General features: G+C 39.8%; 2 protein-coding genes across 3 annotated transcripts; both read right to left on the bottom strand.

Annotated features, from left to right (window-relative positions):
• Positions 1-1,180: 1,180 nt before the first annotated feature.
• Positions 1,181-9,592, bottom strand: asb11 (ankyrin repeat and SOCS box containing 11). The gene is made up of 7 exons (XM_033618293.2): positions 9,044-9,592; positions 8,234-8,313; positions 8,041-8,148; positions 6,977-7,127; positions 6,748-6,882; positions 5,346-5,534; positions 1,181-2,479 (listed from the first exon to the last, which is right to left on the bottom strand). Exons 1-7 carry the CDS (start codon positions 9,138-9,140, stop codon positions 2,355-2,357), a joined length of 885 nt encoding a protein of 294 aa, XP_033474184.1. The 5' UTR covers positions 9,141-9,592; the 3' UTR covers positions 1,181-2,354.
• A 1,269-nt stretch (positions 9,593-10,861) lies between these two features.
• On the bottom strand, positions 10,862-18,791 carry piga (phosphatidylinositol glycan anchor biosynthesis, class A). 2 transcript variants are annotated; one of them, XM_033612465.2, is made up of 7 exons: positions 18,658-18,791; positions 16,840-17,310; positions 16,481-16,751; positions 16,015-16,147; positions 15,529-15,661; positions 13,534-13,740; positions 10,862-13,322 (listed from the first exon to the last, which is right to left on the bottom strand). In XM_033612465.2, exons 2-7 carry the CDS (start codon positions 17,272-17,274, stop codon positions 13,038-13,040), a joined length of 1,464 nt encoding a protein of 487 aa, XP_033468356.1. In that variant the 5' UTR covers positions 17,275-17,310; positions 18,658-18,791; the 3' UTR covers positions 10,862-13,037. The 2 variants fall into 2 exon arrangements, with proteins under 2 accessions (XP_033468356.1, XP_078030676.1); XM_078174550.1 differs by lacking the exon at positions 18,658-18,791 and adding an exon at positions 18,306-18,444.
• Between the last annotated feature and the right edge of the window lie 2,591 nt (positions 18,792-21,382).

The following is a 21,382-nucleotide window of genomic DNA, read 5'->3' as shown; positions in this document are numbered from 1 at the left end:
TGTTAGCACTAAATCTTGACATGAGCAGCAGGAAATCCATCAAACACAAACACCTACAAATAAACACATAAAGTCACAACATGCATCCCCCTTTTCAATCTTTTGCTGATGGCCGAGGCTTTTCTTTGTCGTTCAGAGAAAGACATGTCAACCTAAATCAGCTCAAATAAGACTTTTCAGGTCTCTGCAGAGGTGACCTTTCAGCGTGGCATTTGAATGCGGGAAATGAATTCCCCTTCAGTGACAACGTCTACGAAAACTCCATCCTCAGTTCTTTAGATCCTTTTCGCTTACTGCTGTTTTTGACATTTCCCATGTACTTTACTTTGCCTTCCTCTTTTCAGATTTGGCAGTGCTTCACAAGATTGGCATATTCCATTACCAGTTTTTTGGTTTATAAACCTACTTTGAAAGTCCATCAAATACAAAACGAGATTGAAATTCTCTTTTACAAATTCTCTTTTACAAGAGAAACCTGGCCGAGATAGCAGCCTATCAAAACACATTTAAAATGCAACAAATACAACATATAACACAAAAATCCACAATAAAACAACAACTATTCAAACATAGTGGCTTCTCAAGAAAAATAAGCTCGTCTCTCTCATGACATTCTTTATGATGCCCTTAAATTCATCAATGAATATAAGTGTTTCTAATTTTAAATCTTTTTGAAGACTGTTCCATGTCCAAGGTGCAGAGTAGGAGAATGCAGTTTTCCCCAGATCTGTTAAAACCCAGAGTACGTTAAAAAGCAACCACCTGGAGGAGCGTAGCTGGAAAACTACCAGAGCTGAACAGAGTCCCAGCACTGAAATTTCTAACTTCTCTACAATACCCTAAAAAATATTGATATTCAATACCATTTTCTGTACCACAGAGAAAAGTGACACTGGGTGCAGAGATTTAACATGTGTATTAAAAGATGAATATGACGACACAATGACGTGACAGTGGGTATTTTTCCTTTCTTGATGAGAGCAGCAGAATGGCTGTAGTTAACATTAACAAGAGAGAGTGAGAAAGCTAGGCTGTATTGGTGCTGCAAAATAAAAGCTCTGTGCCAGAAATTTACTGTACTTCAAAAAAAAGTGATGTGTTCTCAAGTCACTTGCAGTCCACTCAAAATGGACCCGCAACCCCTTTTGCTGCCCCTAACACCAAATGTGGAAACAGGAGCCAACTAACAGGCTAACAGTAAAAATACCAACTAATGAATTATAACACTGTGGGAACATGAAGACAACCTGCATTATATTTATTTACACACAAATGGTGGGAACTTGTCCTATTAACAGGGCAAGGGAGGTGTTCTCACACAAGGATCACCAAAGAATACAAAACATTACAATCATCTTGTTAAAATACTTTTTTACAAAATACAGTATTTAGTTTTTGTGGATACATGGATTTACACCTTATACTATTTTGTGAATCCTGTATGACAATATCTTACACGAGTTTTGGCTTTGTACGTAAAAAATGATCAAAACCGATGCAGCAGAAACAGATATTGTCTATTTTATCCCACACATCCTTCTTGTCACCTACGTTACCCACAATGCAACTCAACCAACCAGTTCTGTTGGAGAGTCAGGTGTTACGTTTGTTATGCTAATAGCAGCTAATGTAGCCTCACTAGCTTCAAGCAGAGATGAGGAGGAGCTACTGAGGTCTGGTGAGACCACCTCTTTCTGACTCCTCACACACAAAGATTATTTTTTATTGTGATACTTGTAGTCTTTATTGACTCTAGTGACATCACTTGAGGCAACATGTGAAACTATGAGCCACTCTCTCTGGAGCCACAAAAAGCTTTATACAGCTATTTCTGCATATGCACTTGCACTATCCAACACATGTAAACTGACTTTGGTGTGTAAAGTCAGTGAAGTTTCCCTTTAAATACATTTTGTAAAAAAGTAAAAATGGTAATAACTTCATTAAAGGTTTAAAAATACAAAACTTGACACAATAAAGGTACAGCAATATGAATGCTACTTCTAATGCTTGTATCAAAAGCATTTAATTTGAGTTTCCTGTTAAAGGGTTTTTTAGGGGGAGTTTTTCCTTCTCTGCTGTGAGGGTCCACAGACAGAAAACATATTGTACATTGTAAAGCCCTGTGATGCAAATTGTGATTTGTAATATTGGGTTCTATAAATGAAACTGAACTGAACTGAATTTGAGTAATATGTTAATAACAATTATAAAATACAGATCACTATGTCCCATTCTCTGAATGTGGAAATCTTTTTTTCCCTGCATCTTGTTAGTCAGGGACAGAAGGTACAAACAAGGACAGCTCAGTCGATGCAGCAAACAAAGAGCCACGGTGGCAGGGCAGAGACACCTCATTGGTAGAGGAGGAAGTCCTTGATGCTGTGTGGGAGAAAGAGGCCCGAGGCTCTGTGAAGACGACTCCTCCCCAGACTTCGACGTATACAGAACCGACAGAGCTGAGAAAGAGAGCAGAGACCTGGAGAGACAGAGGGCAGAGCTGTTATTATCACAGACTGTATAAAAGGAGTGGAAGTAGCTGCTGTGATGTCACCCACTGGTTTGTGGACTACAGTTTTAAAGGCTTTGAGCTCAGACACAACATTAAACATAATTCAGTATTAAATATAGCTCCATCTAAAGTGAATAAGTGTGATGTTTCCCAGCTAATCCTCCACTCGTCTGTGTTAAGGACACAGTTTACACATTTTTTTACTTCTGATTTATTAAAGACTGAGCAAAACATGATGCTGAATTTAGCAGCAGACTTCAGTAATAGTCATATAAAGTGGCAGTAAAAGAAATAACTTTTGGCATTCATTTTTTCATATGATATAAAGGGAATACTGTAAATCAGTAACACATTCTCAGCCCTAATGACTAAATACATATTTCAAGGTATGTGGCTAAATTTATTATATAATGAGCAATTTTGTAGGTAAAGAATGATGTCAGACGGGGAAACACAGGGATATCATGTACTGACGTTGAGTGACAGACCCGTCAGTCTAGGTGTCATTATACTCTGCAAATTCTGATTTAATACTAGTCTCTATGTCTGGTGGTTTTAGTTCTCATATTTATGGTACCTTTGGCAACAGAACAATCCCTTTTTGTCCTGGTTACATGTTCAACACAGACAAAAAATTAGCTTAGACTGGTTGTTAGTCGTTACAGACTCAGACAGTGCAGCAGCTCCGCAAAGACATTTCAGAAAATGCTAAGTTAACATTATTTAAATATTTGTTAAAATATCAGTATTTGCTAAACTGAAGGCAAATTACTCCTGAAAAGAACCACCGTTGACGGTTTGCTACCAAGAATCTCTGGGACTAACTAGCTTACTGCTACTTCCGCTATCTCACCGGAAGTTGCATACATTATCCTACAGTAGTGCCCTCAGGTAAAAGGCGAATATGCCAAGCGAGCAATTCTAGAATATACCCAACAGACCCGGTACAGGGTCCGCCAGACTAGCTCTATGTTTCACTGCTGCTGAAACTGCCTCTAACACTGCAGCATTTTTTTAAATATACAATCTATGACCATAGGCGACTGTTTGCGAGGATGCTAGAGTTTATGCATTACGCACGGCTCAAACCACTGCTGGTGACTTCTTTTCAGTTGTTTTTACTATTTTAAATACTTTTACAATGTCTGTGGAGCAGCAGCGGTGTAAATCTACCTCATTAGAAGCTCTGGGGGAGACTTTGAGCGGGAGTGATCTTGAGATAGAAGACTCATCAGACAGCAACAATGAGGAGTTTGATGAGGATTTTTTTTCACTTGTACTTGGATCCAGATTATGAGTAAGTTATTGTGTTTCTTTTGCTTTTTTTTTCAACTAGATAGATAGCTAGATAGATAGCTAGCTTTATCATTACATTGATGAGATCTTTTGCAGTCATGCTCTTCATCTGGATTCCTGGCAAGAACATCCAGAAGCTGCAGTACATCCAGAACAGCGCTGCCAGGGTCCTGATGAGAATCCATAAACATGAGCACATAACCTCACTGCACTGGCTCCCATTCTACACTCGCTGCACTGGCTCTCTGTCTCATCCTGGATCAATTACAAAATCCTGCTGCTCACCCACACATGCATCAATGGACACGCAACCCCCTACCTACAAGAACTAATCACTCCACAGTCCTCCACCCGTACCCACAGATCTGCAGGCAGCCTACTCCTCCGAGTCCCCAGCACTAAGCTCTACAGTTGTGGTCAAGGAGTTGACGAATGAATTCAGTGGCACCTCTTTGCATGGGAATATTGTTATCACGGTGTTATACATTGTCTAATTCAGAATATGTTTAAGGCGAGGATTGGTTTATCACAATTTACTCACGCATAGTAACAGTCACAATGTTACTGACACTGGGAGTACATCCTCTGAGGTCTTACCTTTACATAGAGACCAAGCTTATGCATACGGACCTGATAATTGTGGAGCTATTCTTGATTCATTTTGGGTATGTCTATTAAGGTGAAAATCACCTTTTAACACCTAAATCTAAATTAATTGCATACATTAACTTTTGTTGTTGAAGTATTTTAAAAAAGTCAATTCAAATGAATTTTGGCAGATGTGTCGTAGTAAAGCTGCTGGATTTTGGACACAATTGTCCCCCTGTCCTCTACCACCAAATCTGGTCTGCAGTCCATTGTAATCCATTTTGCAAGGGACTTAGTCGGTGACAGGTAGACTTACTCAGTTTGTGTCTAAGTGCCTGGTTAATTTGAATTTTTCTTTAATTTTGTTAACACCTTTTTCGATAATTAATTTATCAAAATTAACCTGTTATTTTGACAGCCCTACTGATATTACATTCATGTTAGAGTTTGGGATTTTGGCTGTCACTATCTTGGTTTTTTGGAGGCAGAAGTGACCATATTTGGACAAGAGGGTGGAGCTGTGGAGGGGCGAGGCCAGGGTGGATCTGACTGAAGGACACCGCTGTGGTAGCACCTTGTCAATCACAAGGTAGCCACACCCTAAAGCACACCCTGCTTTATTGTCTATTTTACTCTGAATGGGACCATAATTGATAAAATGAATACCATGTTGTGTTGAAGAAGACTTGAAACTTGTGATTGAGACCATGAACTCATTTAGAAAATGCATACTGAAGGAATTATTCAACTGAGAAGTAGGGTCAATTTCTTGTAAGCTTCTTTAGTATTGCAGCCAGTGAAGTCACCCCCTGTTGGCCATTAGAGGAATTGCAGGTTTAAGGCCATGTACACATATGCTTCACCTCTCAGACACAGAGGTTGCCCTCTAGTTATACACTACAATAAATAAATTGGGTTTATGTTACATGTATAAGTTTCCACGACATACCTTTGTTCTGCAGTGCAACTCTCACTGCGCTGTTGGGCGATGACAAATGCAGAGGGGTCTTTCCCTCTGCGTTCCGACGACACCCATCGGCCCCAAAGTCCAGTAGAAGATCCACAACTTCTGCTTCTCCACCTCGAATCGCAGCATGTAAAGGACTGTCCTGCCCACACCCCATCTGAACATCTGCTCCTGCATGTGCACAGAAACAGAAACGGTCAACAGCGGACTCGAGTGAACAAGTCAGAAAAATGACGTGATTTAAACTTAAAACACCAAAACCATCATTGTGTGCTCATAGACTGTTTGTTTCAGCACTCACTGGCTTCAATTATTAGGAAGCCTCGCAGAGAGGAAATTGGTGACTGTTTAAAAAACATGAAAAGAGGGGAACTTGGAGCAGAACCATGAATAATAATTAATTGCAATTCAAATCTATACTCGCCATAAAAAGCATGTGCTGCTCAGATCTGCAAAAGTGGTTTCTTGTTTCCATGGAAAATTAAAGTGAAGACAGATACTGAACAGCTAACAATCACCCTGAGTACGAGAGAAACAAAAGCAGTAACATCAGCTGTATTTATCTTCATTATCGATCAATCTATTAATTAATCAATACATTGTTTTGTCTATATGATGCCAGAAAATAGTGATCAATGTCTGTTACAATTACACAGCTCAGGGTCGCATTTTAAAATAGCTTGTTGTGTCTCAGCTGACTCAAATGCTTTGAAGCTTTGATCACTGCCATTGACAATATTTTCTACATTTCTGCACATCAGTACCACTTCTAAAAACTGCACAGCTCTGTCATTTATATTCATATATATATATATATTTTTTTTTTTTCATATATATATATATATATATATCTATATGATATTTATATGGTACATATATGATATTTATATGGTACTTTTTCACATCTTTCTTGTATTTTTTTTTCTACCATTAAACTTCAATTATTATCATGGGATATTATTTGCTTAAATCACTGAAATCAACAGGCCTATATTTGGGACGGGCGTCTATATGGGACAGGCCTTTAATTTCTTATACATGCTCTGCAAAAAAATCGAGATATACAGTCAAATAGTTTATTTAAACCAGTATGTACATTACTTGCTGAAAAATTAGGCTTCAGATAATATATCAATTATTAATCATACATTTGATCTAGCTCTGACAGTCAGCACATCAGAGAAAGAGTTACAGCATAACTTTAGCTTGGGCTCTACAAATATAAGTAACGTTTGTATTATTGTAAGAAATTTGAAGTGAAACCAAAAACATCAACACTTGAGATGTTGTTTCACTCTATACATTACCCTGTTTGGGGGATTGAAAGCTCTGTGACTTATGATTGCTCCTGACTTTTTGTGACACTGTGGAGTTTGCAGATTACCTGAGTGTAGCAGCACCCTGACACAGGCTGCAGACCCGGCCATGCAGGCAGAGTATAGCGGCGTCCCCACCACTGGCAGCTCCACGTCAATATGAGCTCCATACGACAGCAGCAGCTCCAGACACTCTCTGTGACCTGATGGAGAAACAGCATCAGAATCTGATCTCGCATTTAAACGTTTACATGTGTTTGCACACACACACACACACACACACACACACACACACACCTTTCTTAGCAGCCTCATGGATGGGTGATGCCAGCTGGTAGGGGGTGTATACGGAGGCACTGTGCTGCAACAAGAGCCTCACACAAGCAGCACTCCCGCTGCTGCAAGAGTTGAAGAGAGGTGTGGCGCCATCTGTTGATACTGCCTCTACCTGTGGAGGGGGATATAAAAGGAAAGATGATGATAGTACAGCCAAAAGAGCTGCATAGGCACATATGCACACACAAACCAGCATCAGACATCACAAACACCTTGTAAACAAATACACTTTATTGATGGATAAAGGATGAATAAAATGAATCAAATTTATCTTGGTGGTGTTGTTTCTCCAGTAAATTTGAGACTTCCTACCAAATTACCAGACATTGTTCAAAGAGCAGTCCATTAATTAAGCATTGGAGTCCTTTAACGCTGTCAGCCTCACAGTTTGAATAAAAAAGGAATCCACATGATGCAGAGAAATGCATTCTTCTAGCCTGAGTGTCAGACTGAAGCTCCCAGAACCTTAAGTTGAGTGGGCAGGGTCTATGGTCTGGAACCAGGCTAGCATTCTTCCTTCTTCTTAAAACCTAATCTACAGGACCCACAATGCAACTCTACCACGGACCCTTTTTTTCTGAGATTTTCATATGTTATGTGATCAAGCCTCAAGCTGCTATCCACAAGCAGAGATGAGGAGCGGACCACAGAGGCCTGGTAGGCTCTCTTCTCTCAAACTCATTACCCCCATTTTCTTTTTTCATTTTTTTCAACTTGTAGTCTTCAGACTACTTGTAGTCTTCAAACCAGTTGTTCCAGCCGTGTGATAGGAAAATACTTTTAAAAACTAGTATGTCATCTGCATATTTCTCTTCAATATAAAGGCTTCTTTTTGACATTTTTTCAGCTTTCTTTACTTGTTTTCAAAAATAACGCTGTGAATTCCTATATCTATGATTCCTAAATATTTAAGTTTCTCTTCATAGACAAATCCATCAGGTGTGATACCCAAATCTGTCCATTCAGATCGCAAATAACCAGAAAACAAAGCCTGCCTTAGAACTGAAAATAATAATTTTTCTTACATTTGCACCGGTTTCCACCAAGAACTTAGCACAAGCATAATGTCCACCGAGGCAAGCTTCATGGAGAGGGGAGACTCTGTCCATGGAGAGTGTGTCTACATGGAAGCCCTGCAGGGGAGATCAGAGAGGATGATACTGTCAGATACAACCGTGGATATGCTGTGCATCCTGTGCCATATCAACAAGAACTCACCTGAGCGATGAGGCTTCTCAGGTGTAGCAGTCTGCCTTGGTAGGCGGCTTCATGGAGAGGAGTTCTGTCGGACCAGAAGTCTGGGACACAGAGAGTAAGATTCACTTTCAGAGAACACACAGATTCGCTCATGGCAGACTGATCCTGCTCTCTGTCTATTGTAATGTTAAGATGGCCTCGTTTGAATCCATGTTAATCTGGTTTTTCAGGGTCACTCAAACCCAAAACACCAAACTTGCTCAACACACACCCAGTTTACATGCAGAGTTGTCAGGCTCAGTGCTCAAATAATCTGTAACTCTGACAACAAAAACCTAACTTTCAAGAACCTAATACCTAGCTAGTAGGACACTGGAATCTGTTGCTTACAGTTTATCTCTGATTGCTTGGTGAAAGTTTTTACATAACTTTACACACTAACCTCAAAACCTCACACCAAACCAGCAAAACATTACACATCTATTGCTGAAGCAAACAATTCATGCAAACTCTTCTTTGGAAAATGTGATTCAGTGTTAATACAGTACAAACAAACAAAATCAGCACCAACTATGCACTGACTGTATAAACAACAAACACTTGTGGCTTTTGCTTTTTCTGTGTGCAGGGCAGATTACAGTGGTTTCAGAGATCATGCTTCAAGAATCCCTGTTAGTGTTCAAGCATTCACTTGCAAAGCTAAATCAAACTTACTACGAAATTTGTACATTTGCTCAAGAAATAACAAAAATAAACCAGTTGCGCAACTTAATTTCTCTCAAGACACAAAAATGATCTAAAAAGGTCAAAAAGACAAAGACAAAAACTTACCAGCCATCAGTGAGTTGCATGCCAACCCCCCGTAGATGTACAGGGGCCTCTGCCAGGGTTGTGAGGACAGGGAAACCTCAGTCTGAACAGCAGCCATGATGATAATGAAACAACAAAAGACTCCTCCACAACTGTCTGGGGCTCAAGCTTGGCCAGGCGGATACATAAACCTGAGGTTGGCCTTCCTCCCTCTCTTATCTTGGTCCTTGGCCACCTCCCCCACATTGCCGCCTCACGCCCACCCTCATCCCAGTCCATGCACATAGTCTCCAGTATGTGCGTAACAATGGTTCTTTGGAGGGGCCTGTACTCATGATACACCTTGAATAAAGTGATTAGAAATGTGCATGCAAACAGGTACAAGCACCAAGCACACAGGCCTGGACAAGTTTCTGGCTACTTTGGTGATACTAGAAGAGTGAGACATTATGTGTCTGACATATTCTGCCACTACACTAATCTTGTTTCAAAATATATTCTGAGGAAGTGTGGACACAAGTGACGCTACTGGGACTTGAGTCCAGTCACAAATTTGATGACTTTATACTTGACTTGACAATATCAAAAAAGACTTGCATACCAACCTGAACTTTATCACCAGTGACTCGTGACTTCACCTGGACTTGAGCCCTTTGACTTGAAAATACTTGATACCTTACCCCCAAACAAGATTTGAAAGCATGTTATTATCATAGTGTGCCACAAATCAATTAATTTCCCTAATCAACTGCAGGAGAGAATCATAAGGAACTTAAATTAAATTACTGAACACCAGCTGGATAAAATGATACCAAAGATCATTTCATTCACATACAAAAACTACAAAGTAAGCTCAATATTTAGGCACACATCTACTGATCTGTTGCACATTTAATACATTGCAAAATCTTGCAATTCTAGTTTTAGCTCTCTCTACATGAGCTCAAGTTTTTTTGCAGGCATGGACAAAACAACCTCCCATCATGACGCTATGCAAATCCCCATTGTTGGCCTTGAAAAGTGACACCACCCCTTCTCTATCACCTCCTGTTTCACAGCTCATCTGTGTTTTGTCTGGTGCTCTCCATTCCACAGGGCCGTCTCTTTGTAAAACTAATTCCAAGAGAGAAGTCATCAAATGTGTTTTTAGGCGTACTGTCTCATGTCAGCTGACCTGGGGCTCCTGGCTGTCCCACGCTCCAGACTGAAGCTCAGGGGTGATCATATTATTGTTGTGTCTGCCCCCAAACTGTGGAACAGCACCCCCTTCCCAATCAGATCCACCCCCCACACTGACGCCTTTAAGTTCAGGCTCAAAACCTACTTTTATTCATTGGCGTTTGAGTCGCCCCTGATGTGGCGTTCCCGATGTGTGCCTGTGTGTGTTGTGTCTCCAAATGTGTGAGCTGTATTCCTGACAGTTATGTTGTCTCTCATGTGTGAGTTTGTAGCATCTTATTCCTTTTGTGCAGCACTTTGGTCAACATGAGAGTTTTTTAAATGCGCTTTATAAATACATTTTTAAAGGAGAATAACAAACAATGACAAGAAGAAAAACAATTTTTAAAAAGTTGCTTTTAAATTCTCCTTGTCCCCTTATTTATTTTGAATTTATTCATTTTTCCAAATTCTTTTTTTCTATTGACATGCTGTCCTTTTATTTATCTGTGTCCTTTCATGTTTTGCAAATCAGTAACATCTTTACATCTTTCGTTGCCTTTTCTGTATTTGATAGTATGTCCGTATTGTCTACATGTATATGCAGTAATTGGCGGATAAAGGGATTTTAACAATAAGCAGATAATCTAAGTAAAAAGATATCTGAAAATGTGAATTATTAGAAAGTACGCTTTATTTTACAGTGTGGACAGTTTGGCAGTTACATGATCATCTGAAAAAAACTCCCAGGTGTTATATAAATATGTAACATTTCAAATTATTAAACAAAGGAGTAATTCATGATATCAAAATCAGACAAATAATGGAATTTGCGCTGATATACACACAGCTTTGCACAAACAGTGAAATTAACCGACAAAACCACTGCTATAAATGAAGTATGCATCTAACTGGAAACTGATTACTGCTGCTTTATTTTCTTATAAGTTTAAACCTAATTAGCCCTTTTACCTCCTCTGTTCAGTGCAATCTATACTATGTAAAAAAAAGTGCTTGTTAAAGCTCCGAGGATTGCCACAGGTTTCCATTTTAATCATTAAATATATTAAAAAAAATCTGTTTCCAAGTCTTCAATAAAATGCTTTTACACAAGGTCCCTTTTGATAAGTTGATGTAAACAATGGTTAGTATGAGCACATTCAGTGGTAGAGTTGCAACAATTCACTGATTAGTTTTCAACTATTAAAAATAATCGCCAACTAATTTGATAATTGATTAATCAAGTAATTAAAAAAAAGGTCAAACTTCTCTGATTCCAGCGTCTTAAATGTGAATATTTTCTTGTGTCTTCTCTCCAGAGACATTTTAGGGTGTCATCTTTGGCTTTGTGAAACACTGATTGGCCTTTGTTGCCATTTTCTGACATTTTACAGACCAAACAAAAAATAATTAACAGAATAATCAACAGTGAAAATCATAATTAGCTGCAGCCCTACTCAGTAGCCATGTTTCAAATGTCAGTTGGCAAGAATACAGAGGCGATATCCCTTCCCTACTGGTGTTAAGTATTGAACAGCGGGAGACAAATAGTTTCTTGATCCCGTTTAAGTTGTGCCATGAATTACACATCTGATGTTTTAATTACAAATTTATACTTCAGCAATTTTACTACAAACTGGGTCTTTCTTGACTTACAAAATTATCTTTTAAATTGACAAACAAATGTGTACTCATGGCACATTTTTCTCTCCCCACTGACATCCATACATATTTTTTTCCAAAATAAGGTTTCATGGCAGTTCACTGGGAAAACAGTGACTCTGGGCTCTCTGTAGCCCCTGGGAATATCGTGCCGTTAAGCCGCCTTGCTGTGCAGGAGAGTCTGGGGGACAGGATCATGGGCGGCACACATTTTTACGATGTGTTATGAGTGTTTACCACGGGAGATTTAAAAAGTAGTTGTTAGCAATCAGCGGCTAAGCCCAAGAAGAACAGTGACCATAAATGTCTGTGAACTGGGAAAACAATGAGGTCCAGGAGCTCCTTTCCCTCTGAGCGGAGGACCAGATCAGCTGCTATATAACAGAGATGGTAAATAATTATTATTGACATGTTAATGCTATTGTTATTGTTTATAAAGGGCTGCTGACATGTATTTTATATGTCACACTGGAAGCCAACACTGATGTGTGACATGTCAAGTCCATCATGCTTCTTTTGATTCCACAAAGCCGTGATGCAGTGTATAATCACGTACTGGAGTGGCCTGATGCTGCCGTTGTTTGGTTCTGTGTGAAAATGCAAAGGGGGAATAACGAAGGGACTTCAGAGCAGCTCTATAGTGTGGTATCTGTGTGAATGGAGCTAAAGGCTGTGTATAAAGATGGATGATGGATCTCTCACTGTACAAAAATTGAGCCAAAATATCCCAGACAGACACAACTGCCGCCATCTCACAGGGGTGACATCATTAAAAGAGGGAGTCTGCGCAGTAATGATAAAAAGTTTACAATAAGCTCTTTGATGGTGATCACTGTGGTATCAAATTCCCACACATACACCCTTCCCATCAATTGCAAGCAGCGCCATTGTTCACGAGCACACGGATTGGCACACACAGCTGTCAATCAAGCTTTAAATAACTGATTAAAAACCAAAGTTATCAGAAAAACAAACATTTGAACAAACAGCAGTGTGACAAGAACGACCTCCAATGACAGAAACCATCTTTGGCAAAAATGTGTTTAACGTGTGCTTTGAGTTTTTAGTTTGGCCATTGAGATGTTTTGATTTTTAGGGAGCTCTCATGTCATAGATTTTGTTATACAATCTATGGTCGGCGCCACAAGAGGACATAAAACATAACGTAAGCACATGGAGAAGTATGGAGTGATCGCTACGTTGACATGTCTGGTTCTGCGGGTCGCTTCACGCCACCTTTAGAATGAGCTCCGACTTCACTGCTTGGTCCCTGCCTCCACAGTCCCTGAGGGCCGGTGGCGTCCACGGCCATGTCCATGACCCGATCTGGCACCAACCACTGCAGGAGCAGCAGGAAGAGGTAGTCTAAAACAGCCACAAATGCAAAGATGGAGCCAGCCACAGGGCCGCAGTGAGCCCTCAGCCTCCGCAACCGTCTGTCCAGGGGAAGCACCTCCTCTCGGGCCACTCGGTCGTACACCTGAGAGAAAAAACACAATGATCAGAGTCGACAGGAGAAAATCAGGTTACACAGGAAATCAGTAAAAATGTTTACGTGCACTGTAGTAACCTGGTTACTGTGTCTATGTGTACATTTAGCAGGTCAGTAATCAGATTCCTCTCTCCCGGATCTTATTTTGAAAACATGTTTTTTTTTTAATTGTAACTGTATTAGTGATCATACAAGCTACCTTTTCAGTCCTCTCTGCAACATTTTTCCAGGTGTAGAGGTTTTGCACACGTGTGTGGATAGAGGCAGGTGAGGGGACAGATCCTGAACGCTGCCGGGCGATGACCGTCTCCAGACCAGCACACAATGCCCGCACAGTTGGCTCACACAAGGTAATCAAGTCCTCAGGTAACACCTCAGGAATGCCCCCCACACGAGTGCTAACCACCTGAAAAATAAAAACATGGATGTACACGTTGTACACCAACACACATGTGAAAATAAATTACACTCAGCGTGTGAGTACAACATCTGTTCTAGTGTCACTTTCAAGATTTTAAAGTGCTTTTCCTACCATGTAAAAAAGCAAACGCTTCACTGTGACTAAACAGTAAATTAACAGCTGAAAAGCAAAACTTCACCGATCTCTTACGGCCAAAAGAGTCAAGTCTGTTTCATCTCTCACCACACCCTGCATCATTCACACCCAACAGTGACGTTGTCCTGACCACACCCTACATTACTACACTGCACAAGAAAAACAAGACTTTCATCTTGTTGTTAGTGACTCCTTAATCAGCAATCAGCCTCTACATGTTGTTTCAAATGCATTAAAGAAAATTTCAGGCAATTTCTCAACCTGGGACACTCAAAGACCAATTTCAGACATGGAATTTGTAACATTTGTGGCTTCATCAGTCTGTGATGGCTTTTTATTCATTCAGACATGGGTGACTTTTATACAGAAGAGTATTAGGCTGCATTCACACATAATCCAGTGTGTGTCTTATAAATGGCCCATCTGTGGGGGTGTAGAGGTTGAAGAGAATGGCAATCTCTGGAATACAGCTATAAGGCTGGGCATAAGCAAAAAAAAAAATTGCATTTTGAGAATAAAGTCGAAATATCAAGAAGTTGAAAAACCATTTCAAAAATAAGGTACCTAAAGTATCAAGATGAAAGCTGGACTTTTGAGAATAAATCAAACTACTAACGCTGGCACACATGGCTGCTATGAATTCTAAATTGTACTTCATAATTGTTTTTTGTAACATGGAAATTATTTCTCTCTACATAAACACAGTGGGGTAAAAAGTATTAGGACCTTTAAGACTTTATCTTGAAAGTTGTGTCTGTTCAGGAGAAACCACACAAACTTGAAAAAAGATAGCCTTATGCTGTGTCATAAGACAAATTTGATTGACTAGAGTAGGCGACTTTATTCCTGACATTTTGACTTCACTCTCAAAATGCAAAATATATATATGCCGGGCACTATTACTGAAAGTTTATTCTCATAATGCAAAATAAAAAAAATATCTTCATCCTCTCATTTTTCCCTTTATGTCTGGCCCATAACACTCTTCTGATCTTTTACATTAATGTTCTTTATGGCTTTATACAGATACACTTATATACTTTATACAGACATGACAGGATCAGTATGGGTCCTTCTACCATCACATTAAAATTATTCTGCATTCTTTGCATGTTTCCTGATGCCACTTCTTTCTCTTCCTCCTGAGAAACCACTAGACCCAGCTTCCCCTGTCACATTTGACTGTCTATCTGGTCTGCTGCTGCCATTTGCAACTATAATTTCAAAAACATTTTTTCTATCCATGGGTTTTTTTGCACCACAATGGCCCCTTTTTTCTCTCTTGTGAGTTTTTGTGAGATGTAGTTGAGCAGCCACCTACGAGCACACACCCACTGGAAATCTATGACAAGAACACTTCACCATCTTCAGCTGTGTAAAGCCAATCCTAAATTCAGTTGAATGGACTGCTTTTTCATAGCGCTGGTTGGTTTGAGATTAGTAAATGATTATTTTATTACTGTTTTATAGCCATTAACATTATTCAAGCAGTCTTTAAACATTGAAAAATTATCGAAATCAGTGGTTTACTTTGCTTCATGTTGCGACATGAATTAAGCGGAATGTGCGGACTGAAAGCTGACAGACTCTTTCCTAAGATGTTTCTATACTTGAATTATTGCATAACTGGCAACACACCTGCAGTCCACAGCTGGCTCCTTCTACAATGGCCATGCAGAATGCTTCGGTCAGAGACGTGTTGAGGAAGATATGACCCTGCACCAGAACTCCACGAACATCTTTATGCTCCAAAGCCCCCAGCAGACGCACCCTGCAGTGACCCAATTCAAAGAAGTAATAAAGTTTATTTACAGAGCACTTTTCAAGCAAGAGAAGTAGAGCAAAGTGCTCATAAAAATAAAAATGCAACGTATTAAAACAAGGGCAAATAGACAATAAAGTTAGGCAATACAAAGACAGTAGATGATATAATATATAAACGTGAAAGTAAAAAACAGAGACCAGTAAAAATAATAAAAATTAGTGTTAGATAGCGATTTTCTCAAAACTAAAAAAGATTTTACCCATACCATGACTTTCTGAGGCCTGGAAAATGAGATTTAGAAATTCAATGACTTTTCTAGGTTTGCCATGACCGAGGAAACCTTGAATATCCAGTAATACCTGTCATGTAGTTGGTATTTCTCTCTCACTTCCTCCAGCACAAGCCTCTTTGGTCCCTCTCCACCGATTAGGAAGTGCAGATCTGGATGTTTGAGGCAGAGCTCTGGGATTATTCCACCGAGAAGATCGATTCCTTAACAGAGGAAGAGATTGTGAACACTTGATTTGACAGTGAAGATGATGCAATACTAGGCTATATAAATTAATGCTTATTGCTTATTATATGCTTATTATAACCTGACCAATGCTGAATATTTGTAGCTGGTATCATTTTTGATATTTGAGTGTTCAAAAGTCAGATAATCAGATGAAACTAAAAGACATATTTAGGTGGGAATGACTCAATACGTGAACTCAAACAAAAAAAAGGGCAGTGTCCTATTCACCATAACATTCTGATGTCCACACTGACCAGCAAAATATAACCAAAAAGGCGAAAATGTCTGACACAAGAGCCTCTCCGTACCCTTGCGATAGACGAGACGGCTGACCACAACTATAGTGATCCTGCCATCTTGGCGTTGGGAGGGATCAGGGGTGAAGTCTGTAGGGTCGACAGCGTTGGGAATAACAGACACTATCTCTGGGTTGAGTGCTGCACGGAGCACCGTGTTCTCCTTACTGGTGTACGACACGCACACAGTGTGGTTGGTGTCACACAGCGACACAGTCAGAAGTTTGTTGGTCAGCACAGAGCTCACATCAGCGAAGCCGAAGAGTGAGTGGTCAGTGAACACCTGTTAGGGATAAACACACTTAAGTTTATGTCGGCAGATTATTTGCAGCATCATAACTTACAGACTTGGCTCATAATAAGTACTATACCGTATTAAGACCCATGGTCTTGGCGTGAAACAGTGCATCATGGGCCATGGCAGAGAATGAGCTGTGTGCGTGCACCACAGTGATGCGTTCCCTTACAAACACACAGCGCATCAGTGGGAGACTGTGGAAACAGGTGGTGGCTGTGGACTGGTTGTACATCACCTGCAGGGGGAGGTAGTAGACCTTCAGTCCGTTGGTCAGGTACCTGACACCCTTCCTCTTGCCATAGGCATGGGTGACAATTACCACCTTGTGTCCCTTTTCAATCAAACACTGGGATAGCTGGTAAATGTGACTTTCTACTCCTCCCATGTTCGGATAGAAGAAGTCAGACACCATGCAGATATTGTGCTTCCTGCTGGGGATCCCAGTGACCTCTGCAGGAGCTCCAGAGGCTCTCTGAGATGAAGCTGCCGCTCTCCTTCGTTGGCCCATTGTAGATGCCTTGTGTGGCTGTGCACCTCACGAGTGCTGAAACAATTAGTTCATTGATCTATTAGTTGATCAACAGCAAGATTAATTGATGACAAAAGTATTTTGATAATTTGATAAATAAGTTTAACATATCTCAAGTAAAATTTAGTGCTGAACAATTAAATTAATCTGCAACAATTTTGACTTAATAAACTGTTTAAAGGTATACTATGCAGGATTGTTAGTTACTATTTGAACACACACATGTCAGCAAAAGTATAAGCCAACCCCAGATTCACTCTCTTTTGGTGCTGCCTCAGAAAATAAGATATTAAGAATGTACAGGCAGATAGAAGAGTCTCTGCAGAAATATACACTGTCATATGCTTCGAGTGGTTCAAAAGTGATGACTGAGAGGGATTACTTCTGTTTGAATCTATACATTGTGTTTTTAGGAAAATCCTGATGACAAAAACATGCCAAACATTCACTGTTTTCAAATTCTTGAGTGTGAAAATCTGCCTTTTTCTCAGTTTAATGTCACTGTAGGTTATATATCTTTGGGTTTCACTTTCATCTTGTTGTGTTGATCCCCTTTTATTAATCACTTACTTGTTTAGTTTGTTAAATGTCTGAAAGTAGTAAAAAATACTGATGTGGTTTTCTCAGAGCCCAATGTGACATCTTCAGTTTCTTGCTTTCGTCTAACCAATGGTCCAAACTCCAAAGATACTTAGATTACAATGATATAAAACAATTTGAAGCACATTTTTGGACTTTTTGTTTAATAGATTTCAATTAACAGAATAACTGACACTGAACTTTCTCTCAATTCATTAATCATTTACGCACTAATTACATCCAATTATTCAAATGAGTCCAAAGTTCTAATGATGACATCAGACAAAATTTGGGCTGTTATCATATGTAAGCAGTGAGATGATGCTCATTCTCATCATTGCAGATAAATGTAAACAGGCAGCTAAACAAACTGCCACGATAACTGTTTCTAAATTACCTCACTTTTTAGTGACCCATAAACACTTTCTTACCTATGTTGACGAGCAACCCTTGGTGCTGCAGTGAAGCACCTGGCTCATTTCACTCCTGGATGTAGCAGCTTCTCTTTTAGCATTTTGACCCTTTAATTCGCATTTGCTTTCCGTTAAACGACAGAAGAGTCAAGCTCACTTCTCAGCACAAACCAAGCATGTACAAACGCCTCAAAGACTAGCTGGTACAATGTAAGGATACTACAAGCCCACTCTTCTAAACTACCTTAACGTTATTTGTAGCTAATCAAGTTCATCGTAAATTAGCATCAAGCTAACAAAGTTTGTTCATATTTAAGCACTTGACGGACATTAAAGCAAACCGTTTTCCTATCTGTGCGAACTGCCTTACCGTGGACAAAATGTCAATCCTGTTCCAGACTGTGAAAACACACAAAACTCTTTTTCAGATGTAGATTCATCTCTACTCGCTAGCCCGGAGCTAGCCAATTAGCCGCCCGTATCACTTCCTGGTGCGTCACTGCGTCATACGCAATGACGTACAAGGCAGCCGTTGCTGCCATCTGCTGTTGGGATGTTTGTGACATTATTGTGTAAAAGTTAGCCTAATTTGTGTGTTATTGAAGTCTTACACGGTCATGGTAAGTTTTACATATACAAAGCACTGTTTTATACGTCTCTTTCCAAAATAAATGACTTTTAGATGTAATTTATCCTCTAGGATACATTATGGTAAGGCTATCTAAGGTTAGCTTAAAGCTAGCCATAAACAAAAATGTACAATACTGTATGGTGAAAACGCATGTGAAGAATCCCCTGAACAACCACAAATTGTTTATTCATTATATTTTCAGGTTGTTATTTATTAGATGCATATTTTTACAGCTCTTATTGTTAAAAATAATTATATTATTGGTTACTTATAATGGTGATTATGAGCAAAGTCGTGCATCATGTGTCCGGCTGCTAAGAGATGTGTGTATTTTTGCTGATATGGTTCAAGACAGAAATAATAATGAAATGTTGTAAAGGAATACTCAGTTAGTCACACTGTGTTACTTTGAATTGGTGACGAAAAATGTGTTTTTCATGCATGCCTTCAGAGGAAAGGGCAAACTTATTGTGTTGTATGTTCTGCAGTTACAATCACTGGTCATTTTTTGAGGTACACCTTGCTAGTACAGGGTTTGACCCCTTTTGCCTTCAAAGCTGTCTTTCTTAGTGCCATGGATTCAACAAGGTGCTGGAAACATTCCTCAGAGATTTTGGTCCATATTGACATGATGACATCACACAGTTGCTGCAGATTTGTCGGCTGCACATCCATGATGTGAATCTCCTGTTCCACCACATCCCAAAGGTGCTCTATTGGATTGAGATCTGGTGACTGTGGAGGCCATTTGAGTACAGTGAACTCATTGTCATGTTCAAGAAACTAGTTTGAGATGATTTGAGCTTTGTGACATGGTGCGTTATCCTGCTGGAAGTAGCCATCAGAAGATGGGTACACTGTGGTCATAAAGGGATGGACACGGTCAGCAACAATACTCAGATAGGCTGTGGTATTTAAACCATGCTCAGTTGGTACTAAGGGGCCCAAAGTGTGCCAAGAAAATATCCCCCACACCATTACACCACCACCACCAGCCTGAACCCTTGATACAAGGCAGGATGGATCCATGCTTTCATGTTGTTTACACCAAATTCTGACCCTACCATCTGAATGTCGCAGCAGAAATCAAGACTCATCAGCACAGACCAAGTGAGTTACTGTTGCCTTTCCATCATCTTGAACCAGTCTGGCCATTCTCCTCTGACCTCTCACCCAGAGAACTGCTGCTCACAGGATATTTTCTCTTTTTGGGACCATCCTCTGTAAACCCTAGAGATGGTTGTGTGTGAAAATCCCAGTAGATCAGCAGTTTCTGACAGACCAGCCCGTCTGGCACCAACAACCATGCCACGTTCAAAGTCACTTAAATCACCTTTCTTCTCCATTCTGATGCTCAGTTTGAACTTCAGCAGGTCGTCCTCACAATGTCTACATGCGTAAATGTATTGGGTTGCTGCCACATGATTGGCTGATTAGCTATTTGCGTTAACAAGCAGTTGAACAGGTGTACCTAATTAAGTGGCCGGTGAGTGTATATGTTTCAGTCCAGTTTTAAATTGTAAGGTTTTAGCGAAAATGCATGTGTTTATGAAGTACTGAGCTAAGGACTGGATAAATGAGACTTGGATTATACTGCAAGAGTTGTGTGAGTTTGTTGACAGATGTTTGCTGTTGGTAAACATGGTGCCCAGTAAATCAATATGTTTGCCATTTTTTTGTGGAGACATGAAAGAAAAAGAAGTTTTCTTCACCAATGCAAGGTAACACAGTATTGATTTACAGACGGTAATTTTGTCAGTGAACTAATTCCTTTAAAGAGAAATGAGTTTGCCATTCAGGTTTTGTCTATCAAACTTTGTTGCTTTGCCAAATTTGGGTTCATAAACTATGCAGATGATGAAGAAGAAGACAGATTAAAACAAAATTTCTTTGATGTACTTTATTGTATTTAATGGCATCTGTAATCTCTCTTGCACGCACATACTGTATACACAGTGCCAAATGTTGCCACATTTCCTCCAGATAGACAAAAAAAAGGCTGAATTTAATCTCTGCCCGAGCTCCACTAACCAGTCTCAGCATGCTGGAAAGCTTTAAATGACACTGGTACTATGCTTTTACAGTGTTTTGCTTTTAAGCACAACTTACACAAAGAAAGTGAGAATGATGACAAGATATAAAACAACATAAGGAATAAGCAACTCAAAAAAACAAACCAACCGTAGTATGTGGGTGAAAAGGGTTGTTCAGTTTTTTTCCAGAGCAAAACACTCCCAGTGTAGGTTTAAATGTCACCCTTTGCTGATCATAAAAAAGTCCACACATTCACATGTTCACATATTATTGCAATTCCCTCGCTTCAGATTTGGCGTGGTCTCCTGTTTGCAGCCGCAGAAGCAAGGCTGCTGTCCGAACCCAGAATATGAGACTCATGGTTGACTGGCCATCTGGACCACCAATATGTGTCCCAGTTCCAGGAGTTCAACAACATCTTTCCAGACTG

The sequence above is a fragment of the Epinephelus lanceolatus genome, chromosome 14, assembly GCF_041903045.1.
Source record: "Epinephelus lanceolatus isolate andai-2023 chromosome 14, ASM4190304v1, whole genome shotgun sequence".
Taxonomy (NCBI): Eukaryota; Metazoa; Chordata; class Actinopteri; order Perciformes; family Serranidae; genus Epinephelus; species Epinephelus lanceolatus.
The sequence above is the reverse complement of the archived record's forward strand: the minus strand, read 5'-3'. Positions and strand labels throughout refer to the sequence as shown.